Source organism: Passer domesticus, chromosome 6, assembly GCF_036417665.1.
Source record: "Passer domesticus isolate bPasDom1 chromosome 6, bPasDom1.hap1, whole genome shotgun sequence".
NCBI classification, from domain to species: Eukaryota; Metazoa; Chordata; class Aves; order Passeriformes; family Passeridae; genus Passer; species Passer domesticus.
The window spans coordinates 37,087,606-37,115,593 of NC_087479.1; the positions used below are offsets into that span (position 1 = coordinate 37,087,606).

Genomic DNA, 27,988 nt, shown 5'->3' on the forward strand with positions numbered 1-27,988 from the left:
GCAGCTCTGGCAGAGCAACTCTTAAAATCATCCCTCAGGATGTAAGAGAATGCAGTTATGTTTAAATACAACAGTGAAAATAAATAAAAAACAGCACTAAAAATGTGTAGCTTTTTATTGGAAAATAGCCAACATTGACTTTTGCATGTCCCCCTAGATGTCCTTCAGCCATTGTTTACTTAGGGAAAAAAGTAAATTAGTACAGAAATAAGCTTTAAACTGACCTATTTATTGCAGAAATTGTAGCTTCTCACCATCAAAACATCACAGCCACTGAACTTAAAGAATTACAACAGGACAGACTTTTGCCTTAAGCAGAATGCATACATTGGACTGTTGCAGCCTGATGCATAGAGCAGATCCTTCCTTGTCCACTTGGGTTGTAATGAAAACCATCTGTAGATCTGAACAGTCAGGGCTTCTGGTTTGGGATTTTCAAAACCTGGATTGTCTCCATTCACATTCTATTTTTCTCACCATCACCAAGGCAACATGCAAAGGCCTAAAAATCAAAGTTCTACTTATAGGCCAAAAAATCCGACCAATTGCTCTGGACTCTGAAATCAAGAAAAATGGCCATGATGTGTTCAGCAGGCATTGTTGACCATAATTTAATGTTCAGATCCTTTTTCAGGAATCACGTTTGTACTCCAGTCACAGACGCTGATGATTGCATCACATCAGAAACAGACATCACAGGCTCATCACAGGCTCGAGTCTCCCACCTTTGCTATAGCATTTTCACAGCTTTTGTGAGACAATCTAGTAGTTGATAATAGCTGTACTTAATGTCATATTCCATGTCATACCAATAATTCACTGAGGAGACAAGTAAAGGGAAAAACATTTTAAGGCTAGAATGCAATGATTTACGAATGTGTTCATAGACTGCTTTACACAGTTCAGGTAGTACAGGCTTTTCCTTATTACTGACTAAACTTTGAAATGAGCAAATCTCTGACTACAGCTAAAAATAAAAATGGAGTTATTCAAAAGTGTTGCCAATGCAACTGTGTCTTAACCCAAACCAACTTCAGACTCTGTACTGGAGATTCATTGGAACAGAAGATGGCAAAACAGTAGCTTACGAACAGTATGTTTCTATTTAGACAAAAAATACCAAACTGCAAAGTTTAATATCTGGATGGGAACCTTTCTTCCTGTGTAGCAAAGGATGGCAAATTCATCACTACTTCACAGTGGTCATCAATCAGACAGTGCTTTAATTCTGCTTCCCTTGCTAATTTTGGGGTATGTCTCCTAGGAAAATTAAGCCACACATGGTAATATTATACCAATGCTTCTTGGAGGAGGATATGCTCTAGCCTCAGATATTCACTGGACCAGACACAGAGAATATTGATTTTTCAAGTGTATACAGACTGTACTGCAGTTAACAGACTAAAGGACAAATAAACTCAAACTCTTTGATATTTCTGCTAAACAGAGAAAAAAAAGTAGCCAGGGGCTTGCAGCTGGAAACAACTCTACTTTTTCAAAAAAATCTTTAAGGTCTGATACAGCAGCACTGGAAAAAACAATTACTGCTTTACTACTAAATCATCTTTTTATCACAGAATCACAAGAACTGAAAAAAGGGCTTGCAAATATTTGCAGTGTTATACAAATACTAATGTTATGCTGCTCAAAATACTTTTTTCTTGAACAGCATTATTATGATTATTCCAGACAAAGGACAAGCAAAAATTCCAGCAAAAGTCTCTTCCTCAAACCTTGCAAAACTTGCACAACATAACAATAATGCCTTGCACCATCCCCACCCCTCCATATGTACCAAATGAGCACTGATGGAAATTCTGGAATTCACTTGAGGAGAGAAGAAAAAAAAGAAATAGAGAAATGATGATAAATCCTACAAAGAAAGCGATGACAAGACTTTTGGTAAGTGCAGGGGAACAGTAACACAAACACAACCTTATTAGCAAGGTAAGAGACTGGGTCAAAGCAGATTTCAGCTCCTATGAAAACAGAGTATCTTCCATCTTGTAAAAACAAAGCTATGAATTATAACTAAAACAGGCTGCAAGGAGGTAGCCCCATGGCTTCTTGTCAAGATTGTTATTCCCTCCTGCAGAGAGGCAGATAACCTTAAAGGAACTTTTGCTCCCACTGTGCTTTGGTGGGATATCTAGCTAAACACCCACCACAGTTCAAAAATGTATCTGGAAATACTGTCTGTTTTACCTGCAATGCAGCCATGAGATTGCTGAACATGATGGAACCAGAGAGAAGGCAGATATAACATCTCACCAGCTTTCACTGTACACTGCAAAGGTTTTGCCTGAGCATACTCTGGATACAGTTCTAGATCTGGTTTCAAGGGGTCCAGAGGGATCCAGGGCACCTAAAGGCAAAAGAGTGTGTATATGGTACTGACCCTGGCAAAAAATTCCAGCAAGCTTCCAGAAAAACAACTGATAATCAAACTCACTAGGTTACACAACATGTACTTGGTCTAGCAAAACATGTAAGCTACACAGCTTTCCACATTCAATTGGGAATAGGTCAAGGATGCAAAGATGTGCCTCCTTCGGTGATGCATTTCTAATCAGAGAAAAGGCAATAAATATCATCCATGAAACTGCAGTCTCATGGCATACTTTCAAAACACCTCCAGCCCTTTCAGTTGCTTGTTCTTCCTCCATTCAGTACTTAAATACTTTATCTGCAGCACTCTTTTTAGAAATTCCTTTCTTCTTCTTCTTAGGGTCTCTGGTGTAATTTTTACTCCCAGCAGCTGAAACATCCCTCCTTTCTGGGAAGTCCCTCTTGCCTGCATTAATTCTTTCTCTGCCCTACAGAATTATAAACCTCGGCATTCCAACCTTGCTGCATTACAGGAATGAGATTCCATGAGCACCAGTCTGGAAACAGAGAACAAGCCCCAATTCAAGTTCTGTTGTAACATTACTCACACTTCGCAGAGGCAAAAGGCAAGGGATTGAGATTCTACTGAGACTTGTAAAGTGACTCCAGATCTAAACATTTTAATCAAATAAATATTGCTGCTACTAAGAAAATACAACTTGTTCATTCAGACAGGTATGTTTTATTGCACTGGGTGATACTACTGTGGACATGAGTAGAGTGCCAAAAGTAAGTGAATGTAGAAGGGTCTATTTCAGGCAAAATGAAATCAATTCCCTTCTTGTCAACACATGCAAAATTTCTTTAGTGGATCTATTGAAGTCTGGTGCAAGGCAACAATTGTATTAATTGTTTCAGGTGTGCAGTAAAGATTTTTCTGGAAGCTGGGTATCCTTTGCAAATAGTAAAATACAAGTGAAATATCTGGGCATTCTCTTTCCAGTAATGAAGGATTTCTAAATATCAATCAATATGCTGAGTTTGAGGGCTTAGCAATGCCCCAAATTCTCCCTACCGTATTAACTGCATTCTCTATAAACTTTTTACCTTCTCTGCATTCTTCTCATCCACAATTTCAAATGAACCATCTTCTGATATGTGGTAGGTTGCTGGCTGATAGAGCTCTGGAATCAGAGAAAGAATTAAATTACACAATTCAGAGAACCTAATGGCAGTGCATGTCACACTTTCACCAAGAAAAATTAAGACAAAACCACTTTCAACTTACTGTACTCACTACTCTTCCCTTTTTCCATTTCAAATTTTATCCAGTTTTTAATATACTTTTTTTTCAGTCAGTCTGAATAATACTTATTCTCCTCCAAGCCCATTTGTATCCCAGTCCTATTTTGTTCCAGTAACTGTTTTCTTTCATTTCCAGAAGGCATAAATGCACCCCTGACTTACACATCATTCTATAGTTGAGTGTTCTATCCTAGGTCAGTCTACCAAAGAAGCACTCACAGGATTATTAGTGACTTGTGGCCAGCCTTTCATTTCTAATTTTAATTGACAGGGCTCATCAATTACTTCAGATACTGCTGGTTGCTTTTCTTTCATTGCTCCAGCACATGTGGTTTTCTAAGTCCTCCCTTGAGACAGTTTCTCTCCATTAATTAACCTAATGCTCAAAAAGATGGAATTCTCTTTTTACCACACACTATGAAATGTAAGCATTATCTCTGTTCTATGCTTTAACAGTAACTTGTTTTACAAATCAGGACTCCTATAACACACATATATTTCATACATTCACATACATAAAACAACACCTGTCCAAAAAAGGCTGAGATGGGGTTGTTCAGCCTGGAGAAGAGAGAGTGCTGGGGAAACCTCACTGTGGCCTTCCAGTACCTAAAAAGGGCTTATAAGACAGAGGACTTTACCAAGGCCAAGACAAGGGTTAATGATATCAAACTGAGACAGGGTAGATTTAGATTATATACAAGGAAGAATTTTTTAACAATGAAGGTCATGAGGCACTGGAACAGGTTGCCCAGAGAAGTTGTGGATGCCCTGTCCCTGGAAGTGTTCAAGGTCAGGCTCCATGGAGTTTTGAGTAATTTGGTCTACTGAATGGCAGGGGCATTGAGTCAATGTTCCTCAAGGTCCCTTCCAACCCAAACCATTCTATGACTTCAAGTGATTCTATGACTTCAAGTTTGTAAGCAAAATAAAAACAGTATAAATAAAACATTGTAACAGCACACATCTAGCCAAAATTTTATTTCCATCATAGAGCACTCTGCATTCACTTATTCTGATGGTTTGAAAGCTAAGGAATGGGGAAATTCAATCTTATGAGGTATAAAGTTAAGCTGTCTGTCTTTTAGATGACACTACAACAGTAACGACTGCAGTGCACATAGGCAAGCCACATAAAGAAACAGAAAACAGGCAGTGTGAAGCAATGCTGCCATAAGAATCTCTTTCTTCATTTCTCAGTTTTCAGAGAGTCAGTTAGTAGCTTGAATATTTCATTAAAATACAAGTAATATTTTAGCTTCCTGGCTTTTTTTTTCCCTAGAGAAAAGTAGGTAGGCAGAATCCAAACCTGCAAAACAACAAAGATGACATGCTGCAACACTGACCATATAATTAAATAATTTAAACATTCTAAAGCTGAAGAGACTGCCACAAGTATCACAAAATCAATTAGGTTGGAAAAGACATCAAGAGATAAGATCTGAGATCACCTGAAATCATCAAGTCCAAGCTATGACTGAACACCACCTTGTCAACTAAACCATGGCACTAAGTGCCACATCCAGTCTTTCCTAAATCACCTCCAGGCACATGACTTCACCACTCCCCTGGACAGTCCATTTCAATACCTAAGCATATTTATGTGAAGAAATTCCTCCCCATGTCAAATCTAAACCTCCCCTGGGCACAACTTGAGACCATTACCTCTCCTTCTGTCACTGGTTGCCTGGGAAAAGAGCCTGACCCCCATCTAGGTACAACCTCTTTTCCAGGAGCTCTAGAGAGTCGTAAGTTCCCCCCTGAGCCTCCTTTTCTCCAGGCTAAAAAAAACCCAGCTCCCTCAGCTGCTCCTCATAGGAATTACCCTCTGGAACCTTCACCAGCTTTAATGCCCTTCTCTTTCCTTGCTTCAGTATCTAAATGTCCTACCTGAACTGAGTGGCCCACAACTGGACACAGGACTCAAGATGAGTGAACCAATGACCTCATTACTTTCCTGGACTGGAAAACCTGGTCTCAAAATAACATCTGTATTACAAACTACCTGCAGCATGAAGTAGAAGAGATTTTTGTTCACTGAAAAGCTTAACACTGCATTAACATCAAAATGTTACCACTGCTTTCTTTTTTCACATCTTTCAGTGTTTTAGTCTGTCCTCCTTCCAACCTTCAGACACACTGCACAGCAAAACGATGTACCATATGGGATGAAGGGACGGTCACTTGGTGGATGCAGTAGAAAATATTTCTCTCCAGACACTACACAGTACAAGTTCTCATAATGATCTTTATGTACTAGGATTGAAAAAAAAATAAAAAAAATAAAAAGAGAAATGGGGAGAAAGACAGCATATCATAGCTATTTCCTTATCTGCAGCAGAAATTACAGTAAACTGAAAGTATCAGCTTTCCCTATTATAATCAGACTGCTTCTTCCTCTTGCAGCCAGTGGAAAAGTCACAATATCATGCTGTAGCAAAGGCATTCAATGAAGCAAATTGTCAGTGCCTTGCCTGACACAATGCCAGGTAGATGCACCCAGAGACACAGCAGTAGGGCACTGCAGAAGGGCAGAATAAAGCATGCAAAAAAGCATGTTAAAATAGAACTGCCTTTTCAGAAAAACCATCATTCTCCTGAGCCACTCAGTCAAAACAAGCCAGCTTAAACTTGCGCTGAAATCACCAGAAGATTTACACTGCCATAGGATACGTACAAGATGTCACAGCAGCTGACTCCCCAAGCCAGAAATTCACAGCATCAGGCTTCTTCCCTGTATGGTTAGGAAAAAGAAATATGATGACAACAACAAACTATAATTTCAAATAATTTTCTGCCAAATTGTGTCCTATAACTTCCTTCATAACTATGACAGATTTCATTGCAAATAGCACCCTGTGAACAACAGCAACCTCCTTCTACATTGCAAACACTAAGCCAAAACATGACTCTAGATCAAAGAAAAGCCAGTCAATGTAACGAAGCATTACACAACCTCTTTTCAGTTGTGAGGGTCCCAATACACAACAGAGATACTGGTTTCAGAGAAACTCAACCCCAAAACTTGGATTACTCTATTAGGTATTTTACCACTTCTGCTTTCTAAGAGGATGAAACCAAACTGAGCTGTGGCATTCAGAAAGAGAACAAGCATTCACCATGCAATGAATTGTTTTAAATGTGTATGATTGTTTTAAAGCTCCATGCAAAATATTTACTAAATATGAGAGATTAAGGGTTTACCCAGTGCCTCGCTCATCCATGGTATGTCAGGCTGCACATCACAGACAAGTTCAGGGAACTCCTCAGTGAGGTTTGAGCACTGCTTCTGCACATAGAATACGTTGGGAGAGGTCACTTTCTTCTCCACAATGTCCAGGAAGTCCATGAAAGGCATTTGGCGCTCCTCTGGCATGACAAAACGGTCCTGAAACACTGCATCTGCATAACCATTTGGTGTCACTGCCACACTCACCACCTTGGGACCTACCACCTCCCTGCAAAACAAATCAAAGGTTTATATCCAGGCCAGCAATTAGCTCTTATATTACATACTGGTTATTTTGAAAACATGTTTAAAGCACAGCAAAAATAAGATGCCTGTCTTTCCATGGATGGGTGTATCTAGATTAGATTTTCTGCTATCTGGTAAGGACTCCGACATTCCGCTCCAATTGCTTCCTGCAGTCAAGGAAACTCTAGTTTCATTTTCCTCTCTGAATTCTCTAACAGGACAGTTCACAAGGGATCTTGCTTTTCCTCCATGCAGAGGGTCCTCTTTGGCCACTTCTTTTCACCAATCATGGCAGAACTTAATATTATTGTGGCTGTTAAACTCAGACAAATCCAAGGGTTCACATGTTCAAAAGCAACTGAGCAGGCAGAAGGGGTGGAAAGAAACTGATAGATGCACAACCCATGAGGCTAACAATCCTTACTTCCATAAGATATTTAGCTTTAAACCCCACAGAATTAGATCTGACCCACAGATACTAGGTGTAACCACAAATTCTCTTTTAAAAGAGGACTTTTCATTAAAATTTCAGTCATTGTTAAAATGCTCATCCTTTAGTTTTTTGAAGAAAACAAGGTATGCTCAGTCACAAACAAGTCAGTCTGTTCTTACAGCATTATAGCCCCACTCCAGCTGTGTGGGCTTCAATAGCCTGAGTCTGTTGGCAGCAGACAGCCACAACACCCATGCTTCTGGCTGCATCAGAGCTGGGAGGGCGCTGTGTGTGCAAGGAACACACTTACACCTGACTTTGGGAAGACTGAGCACCTTCATGCAGAACCAGGAAGGAATCTGGGCTAATCTTACGAATAAGAGCAAAGATTAACCAGGGGGTTTTTGGTGAGGTCACCCAAAACTGAACACCAGTCCTGCTCCACAGCTCACTCATACCTGAGGTACGCTGAGGTCCATTTCTTCAGAGCCGGCCAGTGGCTGATGGCGTTGCGAATTACACAGGGTTTATTGGGACTCACCCACTCTCGATAGAACTCCAGCGGGGACGGAGGCCTATCAAGATAGGGTACGGACTCCGGCCAGCCCAGCTCTGTCCAGGCAAACAATAAACAGTGTTACTCAGCACCCCGGGACAAGCAGCTCCTGCCAGCACACAGGCTCAGGTGCCTCACCACGCTGACACCAGGCAGTGCTCCCCACGCATCCAGAATGCCTCTGATAAAACCCGGTGTGTTAGGACAGTTTCAGAGGCAGTTGGAAACCTCATGCCAGCACCTGAGGATAAAGGGCCTATGCCACAGGAAGCGCACCTCCTACACAGAGGTGATACCACAGGATGATTTTATGGAAGCTGGAATAGTGCTTTGTTTTGCTACTTTACACACAAAAAAACAACCATTAAAGGACCGTTTTCTAGAGTTTTGCTTTCTTCTTGCCGGGGCCTTTCTGCTTCCCCCTGACTTCGGAACCGCCACATGCCGGCAGCACAGCGAGTGCCGCTGATGGCCCCACGCACCGGGCAGGCCGGGCCCCGGGGCCGGCCCAGCACCACTGCCCGCCCCGGGCGGGATCACCGCGGCCTCCCCCGCCCCGCTCCGGCGCTCACCGCGGGCCTCCCGCGGGAAGGCGGCCAGGCAGCCCCTCACGGCCCGCAGCGCCGCGCCCTCCGCCATGCACGGCCCGGCCCCGCCCGCGCCCGCCCCTTCCCCCGGAAACCGAACCGCGGGCGCGGGTCCCGAGTGAGCCGCGCAGCTCGGTAACAAATGGTCACGTTTTTATTGAAACAGTTTAAGACACCAAGTACAAATGGATACAGAGTTAAAAACAGCTCCCGGGGAGCCTCACAGTGCAAAAAAAAAAAAAAAAAAAAAAAAGGAAAAAAATAAGAAAGAAAAAACCCCAAAACAACAACAACAACAAAAACCAACCAACAAAAGGAATTTTTAATTCGTTTCCCAAATAATAATTAAAAAAAAGACAAAGTATTATTTTACCTATAGCCGAAAGTATAAAAACACGCATTTATAAATAAAGCAGGAAGGTTTTTTGTTTGTGTTTCAAAGGAGTGAAGGGAAAGGCAGTGCAGGAAGGGGCACGGGGTGAGCAGTGCCTGCCCGGAGCTCACGGCTTGTTCCGAAGGCGGGTGCCCCGCGCGTGGCCCCGTGTGGCACGAACACGGCCGCAGCCGCCCCGCGTCCTTCACACGCAGATCTGAAACGGGACACGCCCGACCTACCCAGAGAAGGAACCACCTGCTCTCTCGGGGGCTGCTAGAAGACCTGTCTACCATTTCAATGAGGTTTTTGTCACTTACTGTCCTGGATACTACACATCCAACGGGCTGGGGGGAAGACACTGTATACATGCATGAATTTAGGGTGTTTAAATACCTGCACTTCTTTTTTTTCTCTTATATATAATTATATACATATTCGTTCTTCTTAAAAAATTAAGTTGGTATGTTTCTACTCCCAGAAAGAAACGTCCCAATTCCTCTGAGTCATGATGAAGTCTGCAAAATGGGTGGGCTGGAGAGGGGGCTGCTGTAAGGCCATGCCCCAGTCACCACCTGGGAGGTGGCATGGAAAGGAGAGGACAACCTGAGAGAGGAGGTGGAAGAAAGGTGGACTCCCATACACAGCTCCTGAGTGCTGCTGAGCGATGGGGAGGAGGAAGGTGTTACCTGCTTGCAGCAGGAAATACAACAGTTTGCTGCCCTTCCAGGTCGCAGCCTCCTACTGTCCCAGTTCAAGAGAGCCCTTAAACAAACTGAGGGGGTCCACAGGCAAAGCAGTACTATTTGCAAGATGGAAAAGAAACCTAAAACTTCTCATTTGGACCAGGAATGTTGGGTTGAAGAGGGGAAAATATATGTAAAGAGGATAGGTAGATCCAAATTATTTTTTCAGGCTTTATGTTAAACAACTTATCATAATACAGGTATCTTGCTGTGCCTATGCTAACACCCACACAAATCAGTAAGAGGGATCACAAACCATTAAGAGGGATAGACTCAAATTTATTGCCTCCTCTGACAAGCCTCTTGACTTCCCAGGCAATTACCATTCATTATTTCTCTACCTGGCCCAATGGACAGCCTGCAGTGAAACGTTCACAAGGTGCAAATGCAATGCATTTATGCTCTTTTTGTTCTGTAAACTAGAGGTTTTAGGAATATTTCCTACTGCCAGCAATAGGAAGTTAGCAGGGAACAATTAGTTAGATCAGTCTTAAATTATAAAGAGCAACACTATCCCCTCACCCCTCTCAGCAACAAACTTGTGGCACCAGCATATCCTTTACTGGGCTTCTAATCAATTCAAAACATCAAAGCCTTGAACAAGAAGCTCAGGACTTTGCCATTTAAGAAAAAAAAAATAGTTGCTTAGAGAACAGATGCAAGAGAAGAAGCAAGAGGCTTAATAGAACATATTTAAAAACAAACTCCTTCCCATTCATCCTTCAATTACAGATCACCATCTCCAAGTCCTAGATCTACTTTCCTGAAGCCTTTCGGTATTGCATCATTCACAGGTATTGGCCAATTGGTGTTCTTCAGACCAAGACCATCTCTACTTCTACTGTTTTCCTGAGTCTCCTACATACACTATTCTAAATTTATTTTAAACTACACAACCATTCTCCAACTGATCTACTTGCCCAACGCTTTTCTCGCCATCATTCTAATCAGATTTTACCTCTGGTTTTCTGTATACAGCTATGACTCCAAGTAAAATCCATTCCAGGAAACAAAACCCACTCTGATCAGCTTAAAAATCACATTTGCTTCACACAACTTATTTCCAAGGAGCATTGTTTCATATCTCTATGCCAGCTTTGCTGGTTGTTGCCCTTTACTTTCATGGTAATTTCATTCTCACCACTCAGCTCTTCTGTATCATCTCTGAGCTTTTTGTGACTACCTCAATGTTTAACTAATAAAATGATATAAAATTGCACAAGGAAGTAATATAAAGGACCCTCAAACCATTATCAACAGTACCAAAATATACCTGGGTTCAAGGGGCTGCTATATTTCCTGAGTGTCTTGTGGCCCCAGTACAGCAAGAAATTCCCTGTATACTAGGACATATGTTCACAGTCTGAAAGTGGAGGAATCGGTCACCTCAAAAGCAAGCTTGACCCACACTAACTGCCATCACAGACCCAACATGACTGTTATCACACATTCCACTCATGGCATCTCCAGCTCACCTTTTCACTGCCAGAAACTTCCTCTCTGGTTTCCAACTCACCTTCCTTTGCAAAACCTGTCTGTGCAAGAGAAGCTGCCCATGGGACCAAGCACACCAGCTGATTCAGCAGAATACAGTGCAGAGACAGGACTCAAAAATAACCCCTTTAAAGTTTCAGTACAAGCCCATGGAAGGAAAGGTTAGCAAGAACACCTGAAACATGATTAGGCAGATTTCAATTACAGGCAGAAGGAGCTGGAAAGCTCTCAAAATGTTTCCCATACTGCCATGTCCTGAAGCACTCAGCAGTGATCAGGCAGCAAACCTGTTAGAGGAGAGACAGAACTGCAGATTATTCAGCCCTAGAGTTACTCAGGAGAAACAGCTTTTCCTGTGCCAGTCTGGCCAGACCAACAGAAAAAAGGCTGCACCGCAGGTCTGCCATCACAGAAAGACAGAGAAGTCAACAGTCCACATTTCCAAGTGCTACAGGGTTTCAGAGAAACAGCAGCCAGGACAGTAAAATGAAAAAAAAACCTGCTTCCACCCTGTAACCTCTGTAACCAAGTGATGCAGCCTCTGAATGACTTCCACAGATGCTAGCAGTCTCTCTCTCATCAAATTCTTGTTGCTTGCATTAATTTTATGAACTCAGATTACACTGTGCTGTCTTAGAATAAATGCAAGACTGACTGGAGATGCAAGAAATAAAACACTTTGTGTATTTTCCCCTGTTGTTGAAAGGAGCGGGAGTAAGGGGGAAGGTGCTGAAGAATTTCATTGGTTTAAAATTGTTATTCTTAGCTTATATCATTGACCTAAAAAACATCGCTGGACAATTTCAAGCCACAACAGACACAGGTTAGCATGGGTTTAGAGAAACTCCACAGGGCAAGAAGAATATTGCACATCCAAATGCAAGAAGAAAAGATGCTGTTTCTCAGAGCAGAAATTCATGAAAAGCAAAGAGGCTAGAGGCAGGGGAAATGGTGGTCATTGCACCCCAAAATATCTCATTTGAAGTTCTTAGGAAATAATTTTGTGAGGGGATTTGAAACAGCTTTACAAAATGTAAAAGAATCCCAGCTTTCTTGGGATGTAAGTACTCTGTTTTCACGTAAATGCAAGGAGAAAAGAGTTTCCTATCACAGTGAACAAATGACACAGATGAGCCATGGCACTGAAGATCATCTAACCCATAGTGACACTATATGAGGTGGAAACCAGCTTTTCCATGTCACTTCTCCAAAAATAAATCATAACAAAGTCAACATCCAATTCCTAATCAAGAAAGCTGGCTGAAACAAACTTTCGTATTGTATCCAAATCCAATTTTTAAAATGTCTGCAGAAAACCCAGTCTGAAGTATTCAAATTCTGGATTAAAAACACCACTATGATTCATAAAGTAATCTCAAAAGCACAGCCCAAGGGATACAGAGCCTTTCCCTGGAGGTGAATGCAGATAAAATACAGTGTGAGGACTGTCTTGACACAATAGCAAAGCAGACAGGGTTGTCATAACAACAGCAGGATTACTGCAGGGAACAAAACTAAGGCAGAAAAAGCAAGAACAGCAAGGCAAGATCTAAGCAGAGAACAGTTCATTAATTGCACAGACACTCCAGCCTGTCTCCCTGTTGGGGATTTATAATACAGAGATTGTTTCTCGCTGGGATATGGCAAAGGGATTGACAGTTTTTTTTAAAGGACAAAGGTAACAGCCACAAATGTGGCATAGAGCAACAGTCAAGAGAAATAAATTAATAAATAAACCCATAAAAAGTCTGATTCTTGATTCTCATGAAGTCTTGGAGAGGAAGGGGTTGGCTTCACATGGACCTTTGCTTTTAGTCAGCAGTTCAGAATTTCTTGGATAAACTGGATTTTCTTTGTATTTTTAGGTGTCAAACATCCTGACCTCCTGGCTATGAAGAAATTTAAAGGCAATTTCTCCAAACTCCTCTTTCAAGACTTTGTTTAGAGACAGGAAGTTGAAGACCATTGGGAAACAAATATTAAAACTGTGGCCAGCACATTGCTAAGAATTGGAACAAGTCAGTTGCAGGAGCCTGAGGAAATCAATTTATAAAGGTATCCCCACCAGCCATAGACCAGCTGATGGTAGCATTGGTCTGAAGCTCTCTTTGTGGTCCTCTTCTTGCGATTATTTCTGTGTATTCACAAACACCTGAAAGCCACCCCTCTTAGAGTTTTTTGTCCATGCGTCGTTCCACAGCTTGCAGCAATAGCTCCGAGTACTGTTCCAACAAAGCGAGTGTCTGCTCGTCTCCCAAGCTCTTGGGACTCGGTAGATTGGCACCACATCCCTCATTCAGTGGGCTAGGGTTATCTTGTGGCTTCACCAGTGCCTCCTTGTCTTTTGGAAGCTCTTCTGCATCCTTCAGAGAGTCCAATTCTCTCTTCATTGAGGAGAATGTTTCTGTCAGGAGGCCTGCCATTTTATCTTTGTCAGTAGAAGATTCCATATCATTTAGTACCTGAAAACAAAGAGGAAGGGAAAACAAGGAATGCTTTGGGGTTCAGGTAGAGCACCAAGTAAGTAATTTTAGCCCTTTAGGGAAGCAAAGCCATGAAGACTTGAAGACCAATCAAGGCTACTTTTCTTCAACATTTGAGACTGCCCATTTAGACACACAGCAGGACATGCATCCAATACTCCCTAGTTGCACAAAATCCAGAGGCATTAGTCCAATAGGTCAGAGATAGGAAGCACATTTTTGGGCAGAGTTCCCCTTATTGTGGGCTTAAGGAGGTACTGTGTTTCCCAGCTGCAGCACAAGGCCACAGTCACTGGTCCCTCCTGTCTGCCAAATGCAGCTGGTCCCAGGAACAGAGCAAGGTAAGAGAGCTTATGCAAGTGCTGTGGCCAGAGCTGCAGAGGACCACGTGGCAGATGTTCACCATCAAAGTCTCACACTCATTGCAGGAGACCTGACAGATCAGTGCTAAGCAAAGAAACAAAGAGCTGTTATATTGCTCTGCATGTAGCTCTGGTTTGGAGGTGAGAGGGACAGGAGAACAGCTGCATGTTCTTCTCACAGCTGAATTCCCATGGTATCCCACATTTGCTAATCCTTTTCCCAGGCATCAAAGACAAAGAACAGATGGGGTAAGAAAACTCAAAGCTACTGTAATATTTCATATCCCTGAAATACTGTATAACCATTAAATATTTCCCTAATACTCCTTTGAAAAAGAGCATACTGTTATCCTCAGTTTACAGATAAATTAATTTCAGTCTGTTTAGCCTATTTGCTCAGAGTACCATAGCAAACCACTGGAAAATCCAAGAGCTGGAAATCAGGAGCTCCTGCATCCCTGGTTCAACCTGAAGGTGCAGTCAAGTGGACAGCCAGGCAGATTGTGTCACTGAACACACAGTCAAGAGAGCACCTTGAGGCAGCAAGCACTTGCACTCTGTGTAAGATGTCTGTGGGCTGTAAAGCCCAGCTACTGTACCAGAGTCCACGTGTGAGGTCACTCAGTCACTCACCCTGCGGTAGAGGTGAAGGGCTCTGCGCATGCTGTGCTGGAGCTCAGACACCACGTGCTCACACTGCTCTATGCTGATGCCCGACTCTGGAGGGGGGGAAAACATAAAGCACAAGGTAAGGCACAGACATTCCACTACCCAAAACCTCACAGCTTGGTAAGAAAACAGGTTTTTTAATGCATATCTGAAAGACCATGCACACGCAACTTGTCATTCAATATTTAGGGCTGGTTTGAGCAAATTATTCAATAGACACATTCTGTATGACCTTTCCTTCACACTAACTAGACATGCTGCTTGCTTCAAACACCCCTATTTTTCCAGTCTTTGGACTCTCCAAAGTCAGCAATGTTTTTCCTCAGATTGCACATTTTTGTTACAGTCACAGATTACCCATGTGATTTCCAATTACAATTAAAGCCATGTTTGTATGAGGGCTTCCAGTGGCATGAGGGCCTGATCCAAGCCCTCTAATTTGGCTTCTACCTAGTTAGAAATCTACAAGCTGCCCCTCACACATCCTTCTGCACAGTGTATTAAAAGCACAGAGGATGATAGATTATACTGAATTATTGCAATGTTCTCTAGTGAGGACTGAGCTCCAGAGGAGCTGTGACAAGCAAACTTAGAACAGAATTGCATTCCTGAGCAACCCATGACATACACTGCTGAAACACCATAATCCAAAACTAAAAAATAAAAGCAAGCAGCTGAAGGACAGATCTTCTGCCTGTCCCCACCAGGTATTATCTCTAAAACATGTGTGGAAGGTCTGCAATATTTATACAATAAACACTTTCATGAGTTAAGACAAACCAAGAACGAAGACATAGACTCACAAACACAATCTTCAATTTGCAAAAGTCTGGACAAAGGACATTCAACTTTCTTTAGTTACCCAAGCCCAAAATTTTGTCACATTAGCATTGTTATTTCTGCAATTCTAAGAACATCTTTGAACAGACTGGAGAGGACCTAAGCTAATTTTATTAATACATCTAGATGATGCATAAACAAATACACTTAGAAAAACATCTATTATACACAAACAAAAACATCTACAAAGAACAAAGAGGCATGAACAAATCCTTCCATCTGCATCCTTTGATCCTAAATCACCCGTGGAGTCTGAGGACAGTGGGCTTCAGTACAATCCAAGATTCTTGATTTCTGCCCCCCTCATTCCCTCTTTTTGTTTGAAACCCAGCTGATTCTTCTCATTTCTCTTTTCTGAATTTCTCCTCTGATCATTGTTTTTATGCTGGTCTCCAGCTCTGGGAGGCTCCAGTCAGGAGAAAGATCACAAAAACTGATATAAATGCTTAAGTAATAGGCATTTTCTGCCTCTCGGGTGTGCAGAGCAGAGCTCTTCAGAAACTAGCAGAGAATATTAAACACAGCAACAGTATTAAGCACATCTACAGCATTTTAACTGTAGATGTCAAAAAGCTTTAATAACAACAATTAAGTCTCTTTATTGGCAGCTGTTATACAAGCAGGGAATGGAAGGACAGAAAAAATAAGTGGAAATCCAAAGTAGCAGTGCAAGTCAGAAGCAGAACAAGTCTCTATCAACCCTGCAGTTTTCATCTAAACTGCCACATTGTGGTTCCCAGAAGCCACAGTAAGTTGTTCACAACAATAGCCAACTTGGATCTAAACAGCTTTTCCAGCATCTACTACTAAAAATTTGGGAAACGTGGTCTGCAAGAAGCTTAAGGCTGACAGCTGCCTATTGAGAAAAAAAAAATATTGTGATCCACAGTGCTGTATCACTCTAACTCACTAAAGGATACTGTTAAATACTCTGTCAGGGTGTGCTATGTCTTGGGAGTTTTTAAAAAAATAAAATCAATATTGAAAAAAAAACTTGCTCTCTCTCTGTGCTGTGTTAATTCTGCAAACTGACCAAAAACCATTTGCAAATCTAGAAGAGAAAACTCAGCCTAAAGAGCACAGACAACAACAATTCTGCTGTAGAATGTGATTTCACAGCTTCAGGCTGCATCTGGTGCTAGAAGAAACCTCACCCCTGCAGGGGGAGGGTCTGAAAATTTCAGTTGCACTCACTATTCTTCAGAGCAGCAACAGTATGATAACTGCAGGTCCCTTAGACAAAACATCACATTTCCTGTTTTACATAATAGTGCTTCAATCTTAAAGTTTTTTATTCCTCTAGAAATGCAAAAAGAAAATAACAGTGCATCAAAACCAGATTAAACCTTCTGCAATGTTTTGGTGCAGAAATGTTGTGATTAACCATATTGTGTTGCACCATTCTGATGAATGGTGCACAGCCTGGCACCACAGAAGGTAATTGATCACAGGGTTACAGAGCTATCCCTTCTCAGATATGAGTAAGAACAACATAACCAAAGGGATAAAAGCTGTACAGCCCCTTAAGGTACAAGCTATCAGTGCAGTGGTTAACATTCAGCTTTCTAATGTACAACTCAGAAAGGTGTATTTCCTTTCTGATTGTGACACAAAAGAAAAACCTCAGGAGATGATATGGAACTAAACAGTGCCACAAACTCTGCCACTGGAGGTTTTCCTGCCTTGAAGGGCAGGATTTCTGCTTCAATTTGAACTTATCTGCTACTTTGCATTTGATTGAATTACCTTAAACTGAGACCTGTAACAGATCTTAGAGCTGTTTTCAGCAGGTGAAAGTTTTTGATTTTGTACCTTTTTCTCCAAACTAGAGATAATTCAAAAATTAACCACACATTTTTTATGTTCAAACCCTGCACATATTCAGTTTGCAGACATGTTTTCAAAGCAGAGTGATAACAACACAAAGACCTGCTTGAACTCACAGGTAGTTACAACAAGGAGCTCACTTGCATGAGCTTTATCTCATGGCAGAAAACTGTATCCAAACCCTTCTGGACCCTGCACACTTGCATATTAACAAAGGAAAGTTTGAGCTGCCTGGCATAACTTCACTGTCATCATTATCTGTGCTTGCTTGGTTCTGTTAGCACATGTTCACCTACACCTTCATTTGCTGGCCAAATATGCTCCAAGAGGAGGGTGAGGGATGTGACCTACACATTTCAGGAAATTCCCAGCATATCAGCTTTTAGCATTGACCACAAAGAGCCCTTCAAACCTGAGGTTTGATGGGCAATTTTACAGCTAAATCACTAAAATCATGACAATTTTGAGGTCTACAAAACCAGCTAAGAAGGACTGTCAGACATAAGACCCAGAGGAAATGGAAACTAAAGATTGAGAAAAAGATGTTAGATTGAAGAAGTGTCTCACCATTGAGGGGATGGTTTATGGAACGAGACAGGTGCAGACAGGACGAGACAGGCCAGAAGCTGGACGTAAAGAAATGTGATGGGATCGTGAGGCGGTTCACAAAGACAGGAGACAGAAGGGGGAAGATAAGAGATGGGTATCCATGCACACCTGAGACCTGTGCCGGGGCAGTTATAGCTGTAGGAGACCTGGGCCTGATGGGGTCTAGTGGGCAAAGTCCAGGTTGGCTGCCTAGCACACAGGCGATGCCGCTGATCCGCTCCCTGCCCCTGGGCAGTGTGCTCTCAGGAGATCTTAGCTGCTGGCCCTCTGACACTTCCCTCAGTTTTAGACTAGTGACCCCTGGCTCATCCTGGCAATCTGTCCTTGAGACTGGATAATCCACTGGGGTCTCCTTAGCAAGCCCTGTTGAGACCTCTCTACCAGGAACCAGAAACCCAGCAGTTTGATTCTCCCTCTTGGAGGTTCGGACCTCAGGAAAAGAGGGTTTCTTTTTAGAGGCCCCAGCAGGTGACTGTGGAGATGGTGGCTCAAGCAGTGTTTTTGTTTTGGTAGTGGGTGAGAAGGAGGCCAGTGTGGGTCTATCAGGCAATGGCTTGGGAATGTCAAGAATCAGATGTGCTCGGTTTGATGATGCCAACTTGCTGTGAAAGGATTTGGGAGATGAGCAGTTTACAACTGGCTGGAGTGCAGGTTTCACTGGAACATTTTCTTTCACTGGCAGCTTAATCTTCTCAGCATCTGATGTGGAACTAAATTGTGTCTTCTCTGTCACTGGAGGACTAGTCCTCCCATCAGTCAACATTTCAGTGGAGCAACCAAGGTACAGATTTTCCCCTACAGATATGCTCCTTGACATCTTAGCCCGGAAGCTGGTTGTGGGGTTCATGTAGGACTTTGGTTTTGCAGCCCTGACATCTTTGGCCAGCAGAGCACCAGATCCATCCATCTTCAACATACTGGCTGATAACACCCTGCAATTGTTAGGTCTGGGATCCTTCTCAACCACCAAAAGAGTCTGAGGACGCTGCTTGGCAGAGGATATCACTCCTGGACCCTTATCTGTGAAAATTAAACAGATAAACATACCAAAAATAGACAAGAGCCTGCAATGAATTCCTAAACTGAAATTTAACGTGGCTCAGCTCAGCCCCTGTGAGATGTGTACAAACATAACTACTAGTTCAGGTTACTATCACCAAGCCTCAACAGCTTTCTTTTTTTGCCATCCCGCATCCTGCTCATTCAATGCTGCTTTCCTCATGAGAGAGATTTGTTCATAAAGTCTATGGTCAGAAGACCTTGGACCACTGTGACTCTTAAGAGAGAGGCCAGAAGAAGCAGGCAAAAACTGATATATGCTGTTGTGGTGATCAGGTAGGTGGCTTTTTTGTTTTTTTAAACAAACTTATTAACAGTTAGTAAGTTACTTGTTTCAAAAATAGAGCTATTTCACACAGTGGGCATGGATACAATAAGCTCTCTGTTACTGTCTCCTCACTCTTTCTCTCCTCCCCACCCTGGGAAGCTTCAGTCTTAGCTTGGAGCAACCACCCACAGCAAGAGAGAATATTTTTGCAAATGCTTCATTTCACCCTTGCCAGTGTTCCTCCGACAGATGCCAAACAAGTATCAGAGACTGATAATTGGAAGACAAGCATCTGCATTACAAATAAAAAATATTAAAACATATTTTAATTAATAATATTTAAAATATTTCCCCTTGACAGGCTAGGAGTTAGAAGACATGTAAAGCCCGTAGCTCAGAATGCAGAAAGACAAGCTTAATTTAAATCCTCCACTCAGATGTCCCCATTTCATTCTCGGCTTCATACCATCATTCCAATGTGTGTCCTTACCCTCATGCACGAGGTCATGCACTGACTGTGCCTTCCTCATGACTGCATTCACAGGGCCTTCTGGAAAGGAGGCAATAACCCGTCCAGGAGCCATACCAGCTCTGCTGGGCTCCAACGCCGATCTGCGCTTCTTCTGCACACAGGAAGCTCGATTTGAATTTACATTCTCCAGGAGCTGGCTGTTCTCCGATGCCTCACCAGGATGGCTGCTGTCATTTTTCAACAGGTTTGGTGTAAACTGACTGGTCTGGCTTGGTGGCTCGATGGGCTTTGAAACCAGTGTCAGATTGGATGAAGAGAGTGACAATCGTCTAAAGAACACAATAAAGAAATCCCAGTTAAAACAAGTAAGTGTGTTCCCCTGGATAGACAGGAACATGCATTAAGTTTCTCTGGAATTAAGAACTCCTCCCTGTCTGGACTTTGAGTCAAAAATGCCCTAAGCTGTTACCACTTAATTCTACTCAACCCTGCAAGCTCTGGTCTTCAGGCATTTGACTAGAGACTGTGCAATCACAGATAGCATTAGGTTGCTGTTTCCAGGGAGTACACCATAAAAAGTGAAGACAAAAGAGAAGGAAAAATTCCAGGCACAGGAAAGACTGGGCAAAGTCAGGTCAGGTCTTTTCTCTCAGCTCACCTTACTAAAATTTAAATATTTTCAATTCTAAGATAACCCTAAAAGGAAGTAAATATGCTTTCCTAACATTATGAAAGCATAATGACTAGGAAAGCTGGTCAGTATCTCCAAGAGGAAAGCCTAATTTCCTCTCCACTTCAGACAAACACAGTGGGCTTACTTCAGAAAGGAGGCAACTTCCTGTCTGGCATGTTTGAACAGCTGAACAGATTCAAAGCCCAGAGGTTTACATAATCAAAAACTACCTCCCCTGTTACATCTTTAGAGCACCAGTGACTTCCTTCACTCATCACTGCAACTCTCCAGAAGCTTACACAACAGCTACCATTGGTTTTCTTCCCAAATATATATGAGTCAGACTAAGAAGCACTTCTGACAGCAGCATCAGCAGCTGAATATGGCAATAACAAACAAATCTCCCTACCATGCTGAATCTGGACACAGCTGGTGAACCTCAGAAGGTGTATTCAAATCTGCTTTGTCCTATTTAATGAAATTCCTTTGAGCTTTTAGGTTGTCATTTTAGAGGAATACAGGAGTATTTGTTTGGTTTTTTTTTAAATTTATGAACTCAAATCAACAAAAGGATTGACCAAGTTTTAATTTTTTTTAATTTATTTGTTTTGTTGGGATTTTTTTTTTTAATAACAAGAAAAACAGCTTGCAGAGGCCTTTTGGAGTTCTTTAGGTTTGAGGGGGTTTTGGAAGAATAATATCCTTGTGAGGCTTTTTGTGAGACACCAGAACACCCTGTGAAGGCATGGGACCGAGAAACAAAGATGAGTAAGAAAGGACTGTAAAACAAAGGAAAAGTTGACAAATCTACTTTCATTGTCCAAGCTGAATGAAATGCAAAAGAATAAACAGAGCATAGACAGTGAAGAGTAAATTAGATTATTAGTGATTCCTCCAACTTAATCAACCAAGGCATTAATCATGAAACAATTAAGCACGTTGTTGAAAGAGGGGAAAGGACAAACAATAGTGTTACATTAGAATAAATAGAACAGCTAAAGTGATTGAGGATAACTTGTCCAAATCACAAAAGTCTGCAAACAGCCTGCCATGGGCTGTGCTAACACTTTGCTGTGCCTAGGCACACCAAAGCCAGAAGTTTGTTCAGCTATTTTCACCCTGAACCTAGCGTGAGACCTACTCATATTAGTATAAATACACAGACAAACACTCAAAGCAAGCAGAGCCATACCTGAGAGCCGGGGACTGGGAGAGAAAGCGAGAGGAAATGCTGAGGGTTTCAGTTCTTTCCAGATTCCGACATGAGCCACCTAAAAATTTTGGTTAAAGGAGAAAGAAAAATGAGCAGTTTATTTACAGAGCATTCTCTGTAAATTTTTTTTTTGTCATAGAGACTATCAAGTGTTCCCTTGACATCCAAGGGGATTTTTTTAAGCTAAAGCCACAGAGAATAAAATAATTGTATTTCCTTTGCCTTCAGTATTCTACTTAGATTACTCTGCCTTAAGCTGCTACTCTCCCTAAGGGTACGCCTCCTCCTTTTTTGCTTCCCTTTGTGTCCTATCCTGCCTATAGGACTGTGAGGCACTGGCATGAAGCAGAAAACAAGCCCATCAAAGAGGAAAAAAATAAAAGGGGAAAAAAATTAAAGGAAAAGAAAAGAACCCGAAAAACTCACATAGATATTGCTGCCTGCAACCATTATCAATTCTAAAAATATATGCTTTGTTCTGGAGTTGGTGGATAAAGACAAACCAGCTCTTTTACCACTCTGATGTCTCCTCTTATTCTCTCTCTCCACCCAGCTTTTCAGCCTTTTCTTTTGTGACACTGGCTATGCTTTGATGCACCACTAGAGGCCACTGCGTGTCACCTATGCGGGGGTGAACGCGCCCTCAGTACCTTCCTTTATAGCAGGCAAAACCAGTCCGGGAGCAATGTAACAGCTCTTTAGGATTCCAGGGACAATACTCAACACAAACTGACACAGAGCCCAATCTCATCTATACAAATTAACACACAGACCGATGAAGTTAACAGATGTCACTCTTCTTTAAGCCTCATACATTGTTTTCCATTTTTTCCCCTCTCCCCATATACACACATCCATAAAAGCCTAGCAGAACTTGTAGCCTGTTTTGGTTCATACAGGCGAAAAAATCAGGAGCGACCTTACAAAGTCTTCCCACTGAAAACAGAGATGTACCTTTTCCATCGGTGTTGCTCAGGGTCCCAAAATGCTCCTTGAGGAACTTTTCCTGATCAGGTATCTGAGGAATTTCTCCTTCAGGCATGCTAGTACCCACATCCTCCTCTCCTTCTTCTCCCTCCAGGTCTGAAACACCATCTACACTTAGAGGTTCAGTGCCTTCAGAATCTGGGAAAAGGCAAAAAATCCCTAGTGCTGTAAAAACTAAATCAGAATAATATTAGCCAAATTTAAAAAAAAAATCGACAAGGATGCTAAATTGAACCTACAATGTTAAAGTCAGTCAGCATTACGTGCAGTAATTCTCTAATCTACCATATCTCACAAACAGTATAGCCTATGGCATAATCAGTACTAAACCTGCCTCTTTGGCTAGCAGGGTAAGAGAAAGCCAAAGGTGCACAAGGAAAGAAGTAAAGTGCACCCACTCCTGCTTCTACAGTGGCTTTATTGAGGTGTCTGTTCAAATGCTGTAGCGAATCTGTACAGCAGTACCAGTGTGACTAAGGAGTGTGACCTCAGACCTAAGAGCTCATGTATAAATAAATACATTTATAATGGCTTTGCATCTCACCTTCATTCGGATGGTCTGGGCTGGACAGACGACTGCTGCTGTAATCTACAGAGCAGGCACTGTCTGGACTGTGTTTGTCTGGGCATCCATTACTGTGATAACCTCTACAGAGCTTCCCATGGGGCAATGCTTTTACCTGGAACTCACTACAAGAGAGAGAGGAAGATACAGCACTAGAAGAAGTATTTGTTTACATGTAAAGAAGCACATTTTAACTTTAATAAGGCCTTACCTGTGTTAGTAAAACTTTTTATTACAAATGTAAGGCTTTAAAGAGAAAAAGAAGTTTATTTCTGTCATCATAATACAGTATATTTTTTGCATTTCATTAAGCTTGGACATGGAAGTCCCAAGGGGACTGTCTGATTTTCTAGGCGTTGTCAGTTCCCATGATTACCAGGCACCAGCAGCACTCTGCTCTGGCTTGATTTCCAGCACAGGTGAGGAACAAATGTAGAGGTTTACATGATGAAAAAGGAAGTGAAACTGGGCCTACACCTACAGGAGAGAAACTCTAGTTTGCCATAGATTTAAGCTCTAATACACTTTTTTCCCATGTTCATGACCTCCTTCTTTGGGCAAATTCTGTGATGCAAAATACACAAGATTCTGGCTTTGAGAAAGACTAATTTACTGAAGAACATCATACAAAAATACAATCTTGTATCAAAGGGTTACTGTTTTCTGTTGCAATTTCATTGATCTTATTTTGTTAAATGTCACCAGCCCTGTTCTTTTGCCTGATGCCTAAGGACTTCTGTTTTCCACTTTTTGAAATACTGTGGTTTCAAATGTACTCCAAGGCAAGGTTGGATGCAGAAGTCAATCAACAGAACCGAATGGCAACTACCCCTGGCAGCTCCCATACACTGTAAACATTGCCATATGTCCAGTCTGTATCCAACATCTCCAGAGGGTCTCCCTTTCTTACATGATGGAGCAGCACATGGGTCTACTCTGTCCAAATGTTATTATCACAGAATTAAAAATTAAAAATAAGCTAGGCAAAACCTAGCAGCCTCAACTGCAAAATCTTGGCATGCACTCTTGCTTGAAAGTCTGTCTAAATCTATCAGCCCTGCTCTCTGTAACATGACAGAAAACAAAGGAAATTAAACAGCTACTAGTATCAGGTTAAGAGGGAAGGGAAGAACAAAATTCAGGGAAGAAAAATAAAAGGGAGCACAGAAAAATTAAATTATGTCAAATTAAAACAGAAGAAACAGCAAAGGAATAAAAAAGATCTCCAATGTCCTTTTCAATTCCATCTGTATTGTGCCATTCATTCTATTTCCCACAGAAGAGTAATCACACACTAGGTTTGCTAAATTCTTGCCCAATTTTCATAAATAAGTGTTCTGTCATTTCTCCTGGGTAGGCATTTCACTGCCACATATGTGTCACTGTCAGTGAGTTTTCCAGCTTCCAAGTTTTCCCTTGCTATTTTCAACCCAGATAAGGGAGAAAGCAAAAAGGCTACTCTCAAGTTGTTTACTCAACAAAAAAAACTTGGAGGAGACTGTTAATGCACAGTTCCCTCAGAGGAAAATTATTTTAATGGTGCCTTCTTAGTTTCATATTCTTCTAGCATCCATCTGACATAAAACTCTCAAATAAACATGCCTGACATCAATTAGGCAGTAAGTCAAGTCATCAAAGTTACCACACAAGCTGCAAGAAAACCAGAACAGAAACATCTGAGCCATGCACAGCAGAGAGCTTATTTTTAACCTGCTAGAGTCTGTGGGATGGATTTCATCTTGGTCAGGGTAGATTACACATTCCTCACTCTCAGAAGGTTCCAGTTCCTGAGAGAAAATCCCCTCTTCACAAGACACAAGCCGAATCACTTGGGGTCGTGCACAAGACCCATTATCTTGGGAAGGTATTGAGCTGCCAACCTGGTTTAATTAAAAAGAGAAAAAACTAGATATTACCAGTGTTTTACCTTACATCAGCAAGTACATCAATCAGCAAGTTACCTTACACCAGCAGGGCTAGAAAGTATGCATTGCAGCACAGAACATGTTCAGCAATCTGAGATCAGAACACACAGCAATCCTATGTCTTTTCTGTTCCTTATTTACTAAACTTGTCAGACTACTGCTGTACTTTTCTGATATGTTTCCTGTTTGCAATTCCCTAAAGTGCTTTGGTAACGTACTCTTTGATCACACATCAGGAGTGTAAGCCATGTGGCAGCAGATTCTTCCATTACCTTCTATAGACTCATCGGACAATTCACAAAACTGGGCCATTTCAGCTCAAAAACTGAATTACTGCACACAACAATCTGAATCCTGCTCTCAGTCACAGTTATAGGGGAGGGAAAACTTCTAATGAAGCTAGGCACTGGACAGACTGCTACTGGAAAATAGGAAACTGGAAACTATTCTGAGGATGAGCACACATTACTTGCTGTGGCCCATCATTACAAAGATCAAAGAAAACTTACTCATCTAGCACAGCCAACAACTAAGGCCTTCATGCGAGCCGCATTCCAGTGGTTACTGGAGTCAGGAAACTGCATCCCAGCAGAGTGAGCTAACAGGATACCAAGTTTTTACACACCTGTATCTCCAAGCTCAACTTCTCAGCTTGTTTTTAACATAAATATTCAAAGAGCTAAAAGAAAACATGAGGTCTTCCTGCCATTGAAGAGAAACCTTGACCCCATACGATCTCTGCGATAAGACAGCAGAATCACACACTGCAGGAGTATAAATTACAATAGAGTTATCTAATAAAGCTCCTCAAAAGTCATTTAGAAGACCTTTAACGATAAAAAGAACATCTTCAGGTAGTAATAAATGTAGGTAATAACAAATAGATGCAGGACAGATGCACTCAGAGTGGGTTCCCCTGCTCAGAGCAGTACTGCCTTACTTTGTTGATGTGCACAGGAAGGTCAGTGTGCTCTTCTCTGTCGTCCCCATTGCTGTTTTGAGACAGTGAGTCTCGACTTGGAGAACGGGAAGCAGAGAAGGACTCCAGCTGGCGCAGGTCAAGCATGGATTTCACAGTCATCTCTATGCTGCTGGTTGGCTGGGACCAGCGACCGCGCTGCCGGGGCATCTTGCTCATTGGTGCCTCTGAGCGCTGCATTGCTGCTATCTCTTTGGCCTGAAGGAAATTAAAACACAGACCATCTCAGAGACTGAGTTTGGCTGATGGAAACACAAGGGAAAAAATACAAGAACCACAGAAAAACATAATTATGCCCATCTCAATAAAAGCCTCAAAACTGTCTAAGGGACAGCCTGAAAGGGCACCTTTAATCATAAAGCATCAAGTAAAAATGATACTTTTGTTGCTGCTTCTTGGACAATTGAACAGTTAAATGTTTTGCTCAGATCAAAGTATATGAACAGCTTCAGCACCACATGAGATTCAGATCAAAAACAAAAAAGCATAACAACTGATGTAAAAAGACTGTTGTAAAAATCCCAAGTACAGCTCTAGACCCCAAACACCCAATGCTTCTCAATGGTCTCCTACCACAGCTGCACCCTTCCCACACGTGCAACTGAAGTTTTTAATCTCTCTGGGAATTTCTCCTTCAGTTTCCTTGTAACAGGAAATACAATCCAAAGGTTTAGTAACTCACCCTCCTCATTTCCCACTGGGAAAGGCTTCTTGAGAGGGTAAGGTCTGGATCTGCAATGATAAAGAGATATGCATCTAGTTGACATCCTGGCCAGCAGTCCAGCTTTTGAGCAACCTCTTACTTCATCTTTCAACAAAGGCAGTATTCCTACACCTTTTGAACCACTGTCAACACATGCTTTCCCACTGACTACCCAAATCATTGTATCAAAATTTTAACAGAGACACAGTTTTATGTAAGATTTCCATTATATCAGCAGACCACTGCAGAACAGTTGCCACAGGGCAGCATCCTTCCAAAGGCTTGGGAAAAAAAAATCTGCTCCAATACACTGTACCATCTGTGGTAAAAATACGTCAAATTAATAACAGCAATCTCTACTGTAAGTTGTATCAGACATCTCTAAAATCCTCTCTTTTGAAGAGATCTCTGGATCTCTTTTGGTTTCTGCAGAATTTTAATAGCTTGTAGACCCCAGCCCATAAAACTAATTCAAAATTTCTTTAGCCAGTTGATACTAGCAAGAAACTTGTCAATTTAACAACTGCATTTCTAGACAGAGAACTCTTTGGATGCAGGAATGGATAGCTCCATACTACCCATTGGTATCAATCCATATGCTTCTGCTTTGGCCTCTCTCTTTCTGCCCATACCTTGTTATCCCTAAGCCACTGTCTCTCATCTTGTCCTCCCTTCACATCCAAGCCATTTTCCTCCAGCTCTGCTCATGTCCCTCTCCCATTTATACCTGAGTCTCTCTCAGTGTTGCAGTTGGACTGAATATGGAAAGACTGCAGCCCTCGTAACTCATCTTCATCATTGCCTTCATCTTCGCCATCCTTATCGCTGTCTGATGAGAGTGCGGGCACAGAGGCCAGGGCAGAGATGGACTCGTGCCTGGAAGGCAGGAATTAGAAGGAGTATTACGGTTTATGCACGAACTGACCACCATTTCAATCATTTCACCACTTCTCTACCTTACCTCTATTCATATTCAGGAGGCTGCCTCAACTCTCTCAAACAGCCCTTGCTCTAGCACAGCCCATCTCTGAGAAACAGGGCAAGCTAAACCCTGCAC

The 27,988-nt window shown here is 41.9% G+C and overlaps 2 protein-coding genes across 10 annotated transcripts in view; both read right to left on the reverse strand.

Moving 5' to 3' along the window:
- Window positions 1–97: 97 nt before the first annotated feature.
- On the reverse strand, window positions 98–9,357 carry JMJD7 (jumonji domain containing 7). 5 transcript variants are annotated; one of them, XM_064424616.1, is made up of 8 exons: window positions 8,670–9,357; window positions 8,000–8,153; window positions 6,838–7,091; window positions 6,311–6,367; window positions 5,794–5,889; window positions 3,436–3,512; window positions 2,206–2,365; window positions 98–819 (listed from the first exon to the last, which is right to left on the reverse strand). In XM_064424616.1, exons 1-8 carry the CDS (start codon window positions 8,734–8,736, stop codon window positions 731–733), a joined length of 954 nt encoding a protein of 317 aa, XP_064280686.1. In that variant the 5' UTR covers window positions 8,737–9,357; the 3' UTR covers window positions 98–730. The 5 variants fall into 5 exon arrangements, with proteins under 5 accessions (XP_064280686.1, XP_064280689.1, XP_064280688.1 ...); XM_064424619.1 differs by lacking the exon at window positions 98–819 and adding an exon at window positions 4,161–4,252; XM_064424618.1 differs by lacking the exon at window positions 98–819 and adding an exon at window positions 4,149–4,252.
- A 3,974-nt stretch (window positions 9,358–13,331) lies between these two features.
- Window positions 13,332–27,988, reverse strand: part of MAPKBP1 (mitogen-activated protein kinase binding protein 1) — a 95,386-nt gene continuing 80,729 nt past the window's right edge. For 3 of the 5 annotated variants that reach the window (XM_064424602.1, XM_064424600.1, XM_064424601.1), the window contains 11 exons: window positions 27,659–27,807; window positions 26,911–26,960; window positions 26,190–26,426; window positions 25,035–25,204; window positions 23,304–23,449; window positions 22,727–22,897; window positions 21,752–21,830; window positions 19,905–20,215; window positions 18,046–19,107; window positions 14,776–14,861; window positions 13,332–13,759 (listed from right to left, as the gene is read on the reverse strand). In XM_064424602.1, the coding sequence (XP_064280672.1) occupies window positions 13,466–13,759; window positions 14,776–14,861; window positions 18,046–19,107; window positions 19,905–20,215; window positions 21,752–21,830; window positions 22,727–22,897; window positions 23,304–23,449; window positions 25,035–25,204; window positions 26,190–26,426; window positions 26,911–26,960; window positions 27,659–27,807 (2,755 nt within the window). In that variant the 3' untranslated portion in view covers window positions 13,332–13,465. The remainder of the gene's footprint in view (window positions 13,760–14,775; window positions 14,862–18,045; window positions 19,108–19,904; window positions 20,216–21,751; window positions 21,831–22,726; window positions 22,898–23,303; window positions 23,450–25,034; window positions 25,205–26,189; window positions 26,427–26,910; window positions 26,961–27,658; window positions 27,808–27,988) is intronic. The other 2 variants (XM_064424603.1, XM_064424604.1) reach the window with 2 other exon arrangements.

Bases quoted from the DNA above. Each gene is read 5' to 3' on its own strand.
- JMJD7 (XM_064424616.1), bottom strand. From the start codon at position 8,736: ATGGCGGAGGGCGCGGCGCTGCGGGCCGTGAGGGGCTGCCTGGCCGCC. The intron at 5,890-6,310 runs GTACGTATCCTA...TTTCAATCCTAG, and splicing joins GTCAGCTGCTGTGACATCTT to TACATAAAGATCATTATGAG. The intron at 3,513-5,793 runs GTACATCGTTTT...CTCTGATTCCAG, and splicing joins CCGTCCCTTCATCCCATATG to AGCTCTATCAGCCAGCAACC.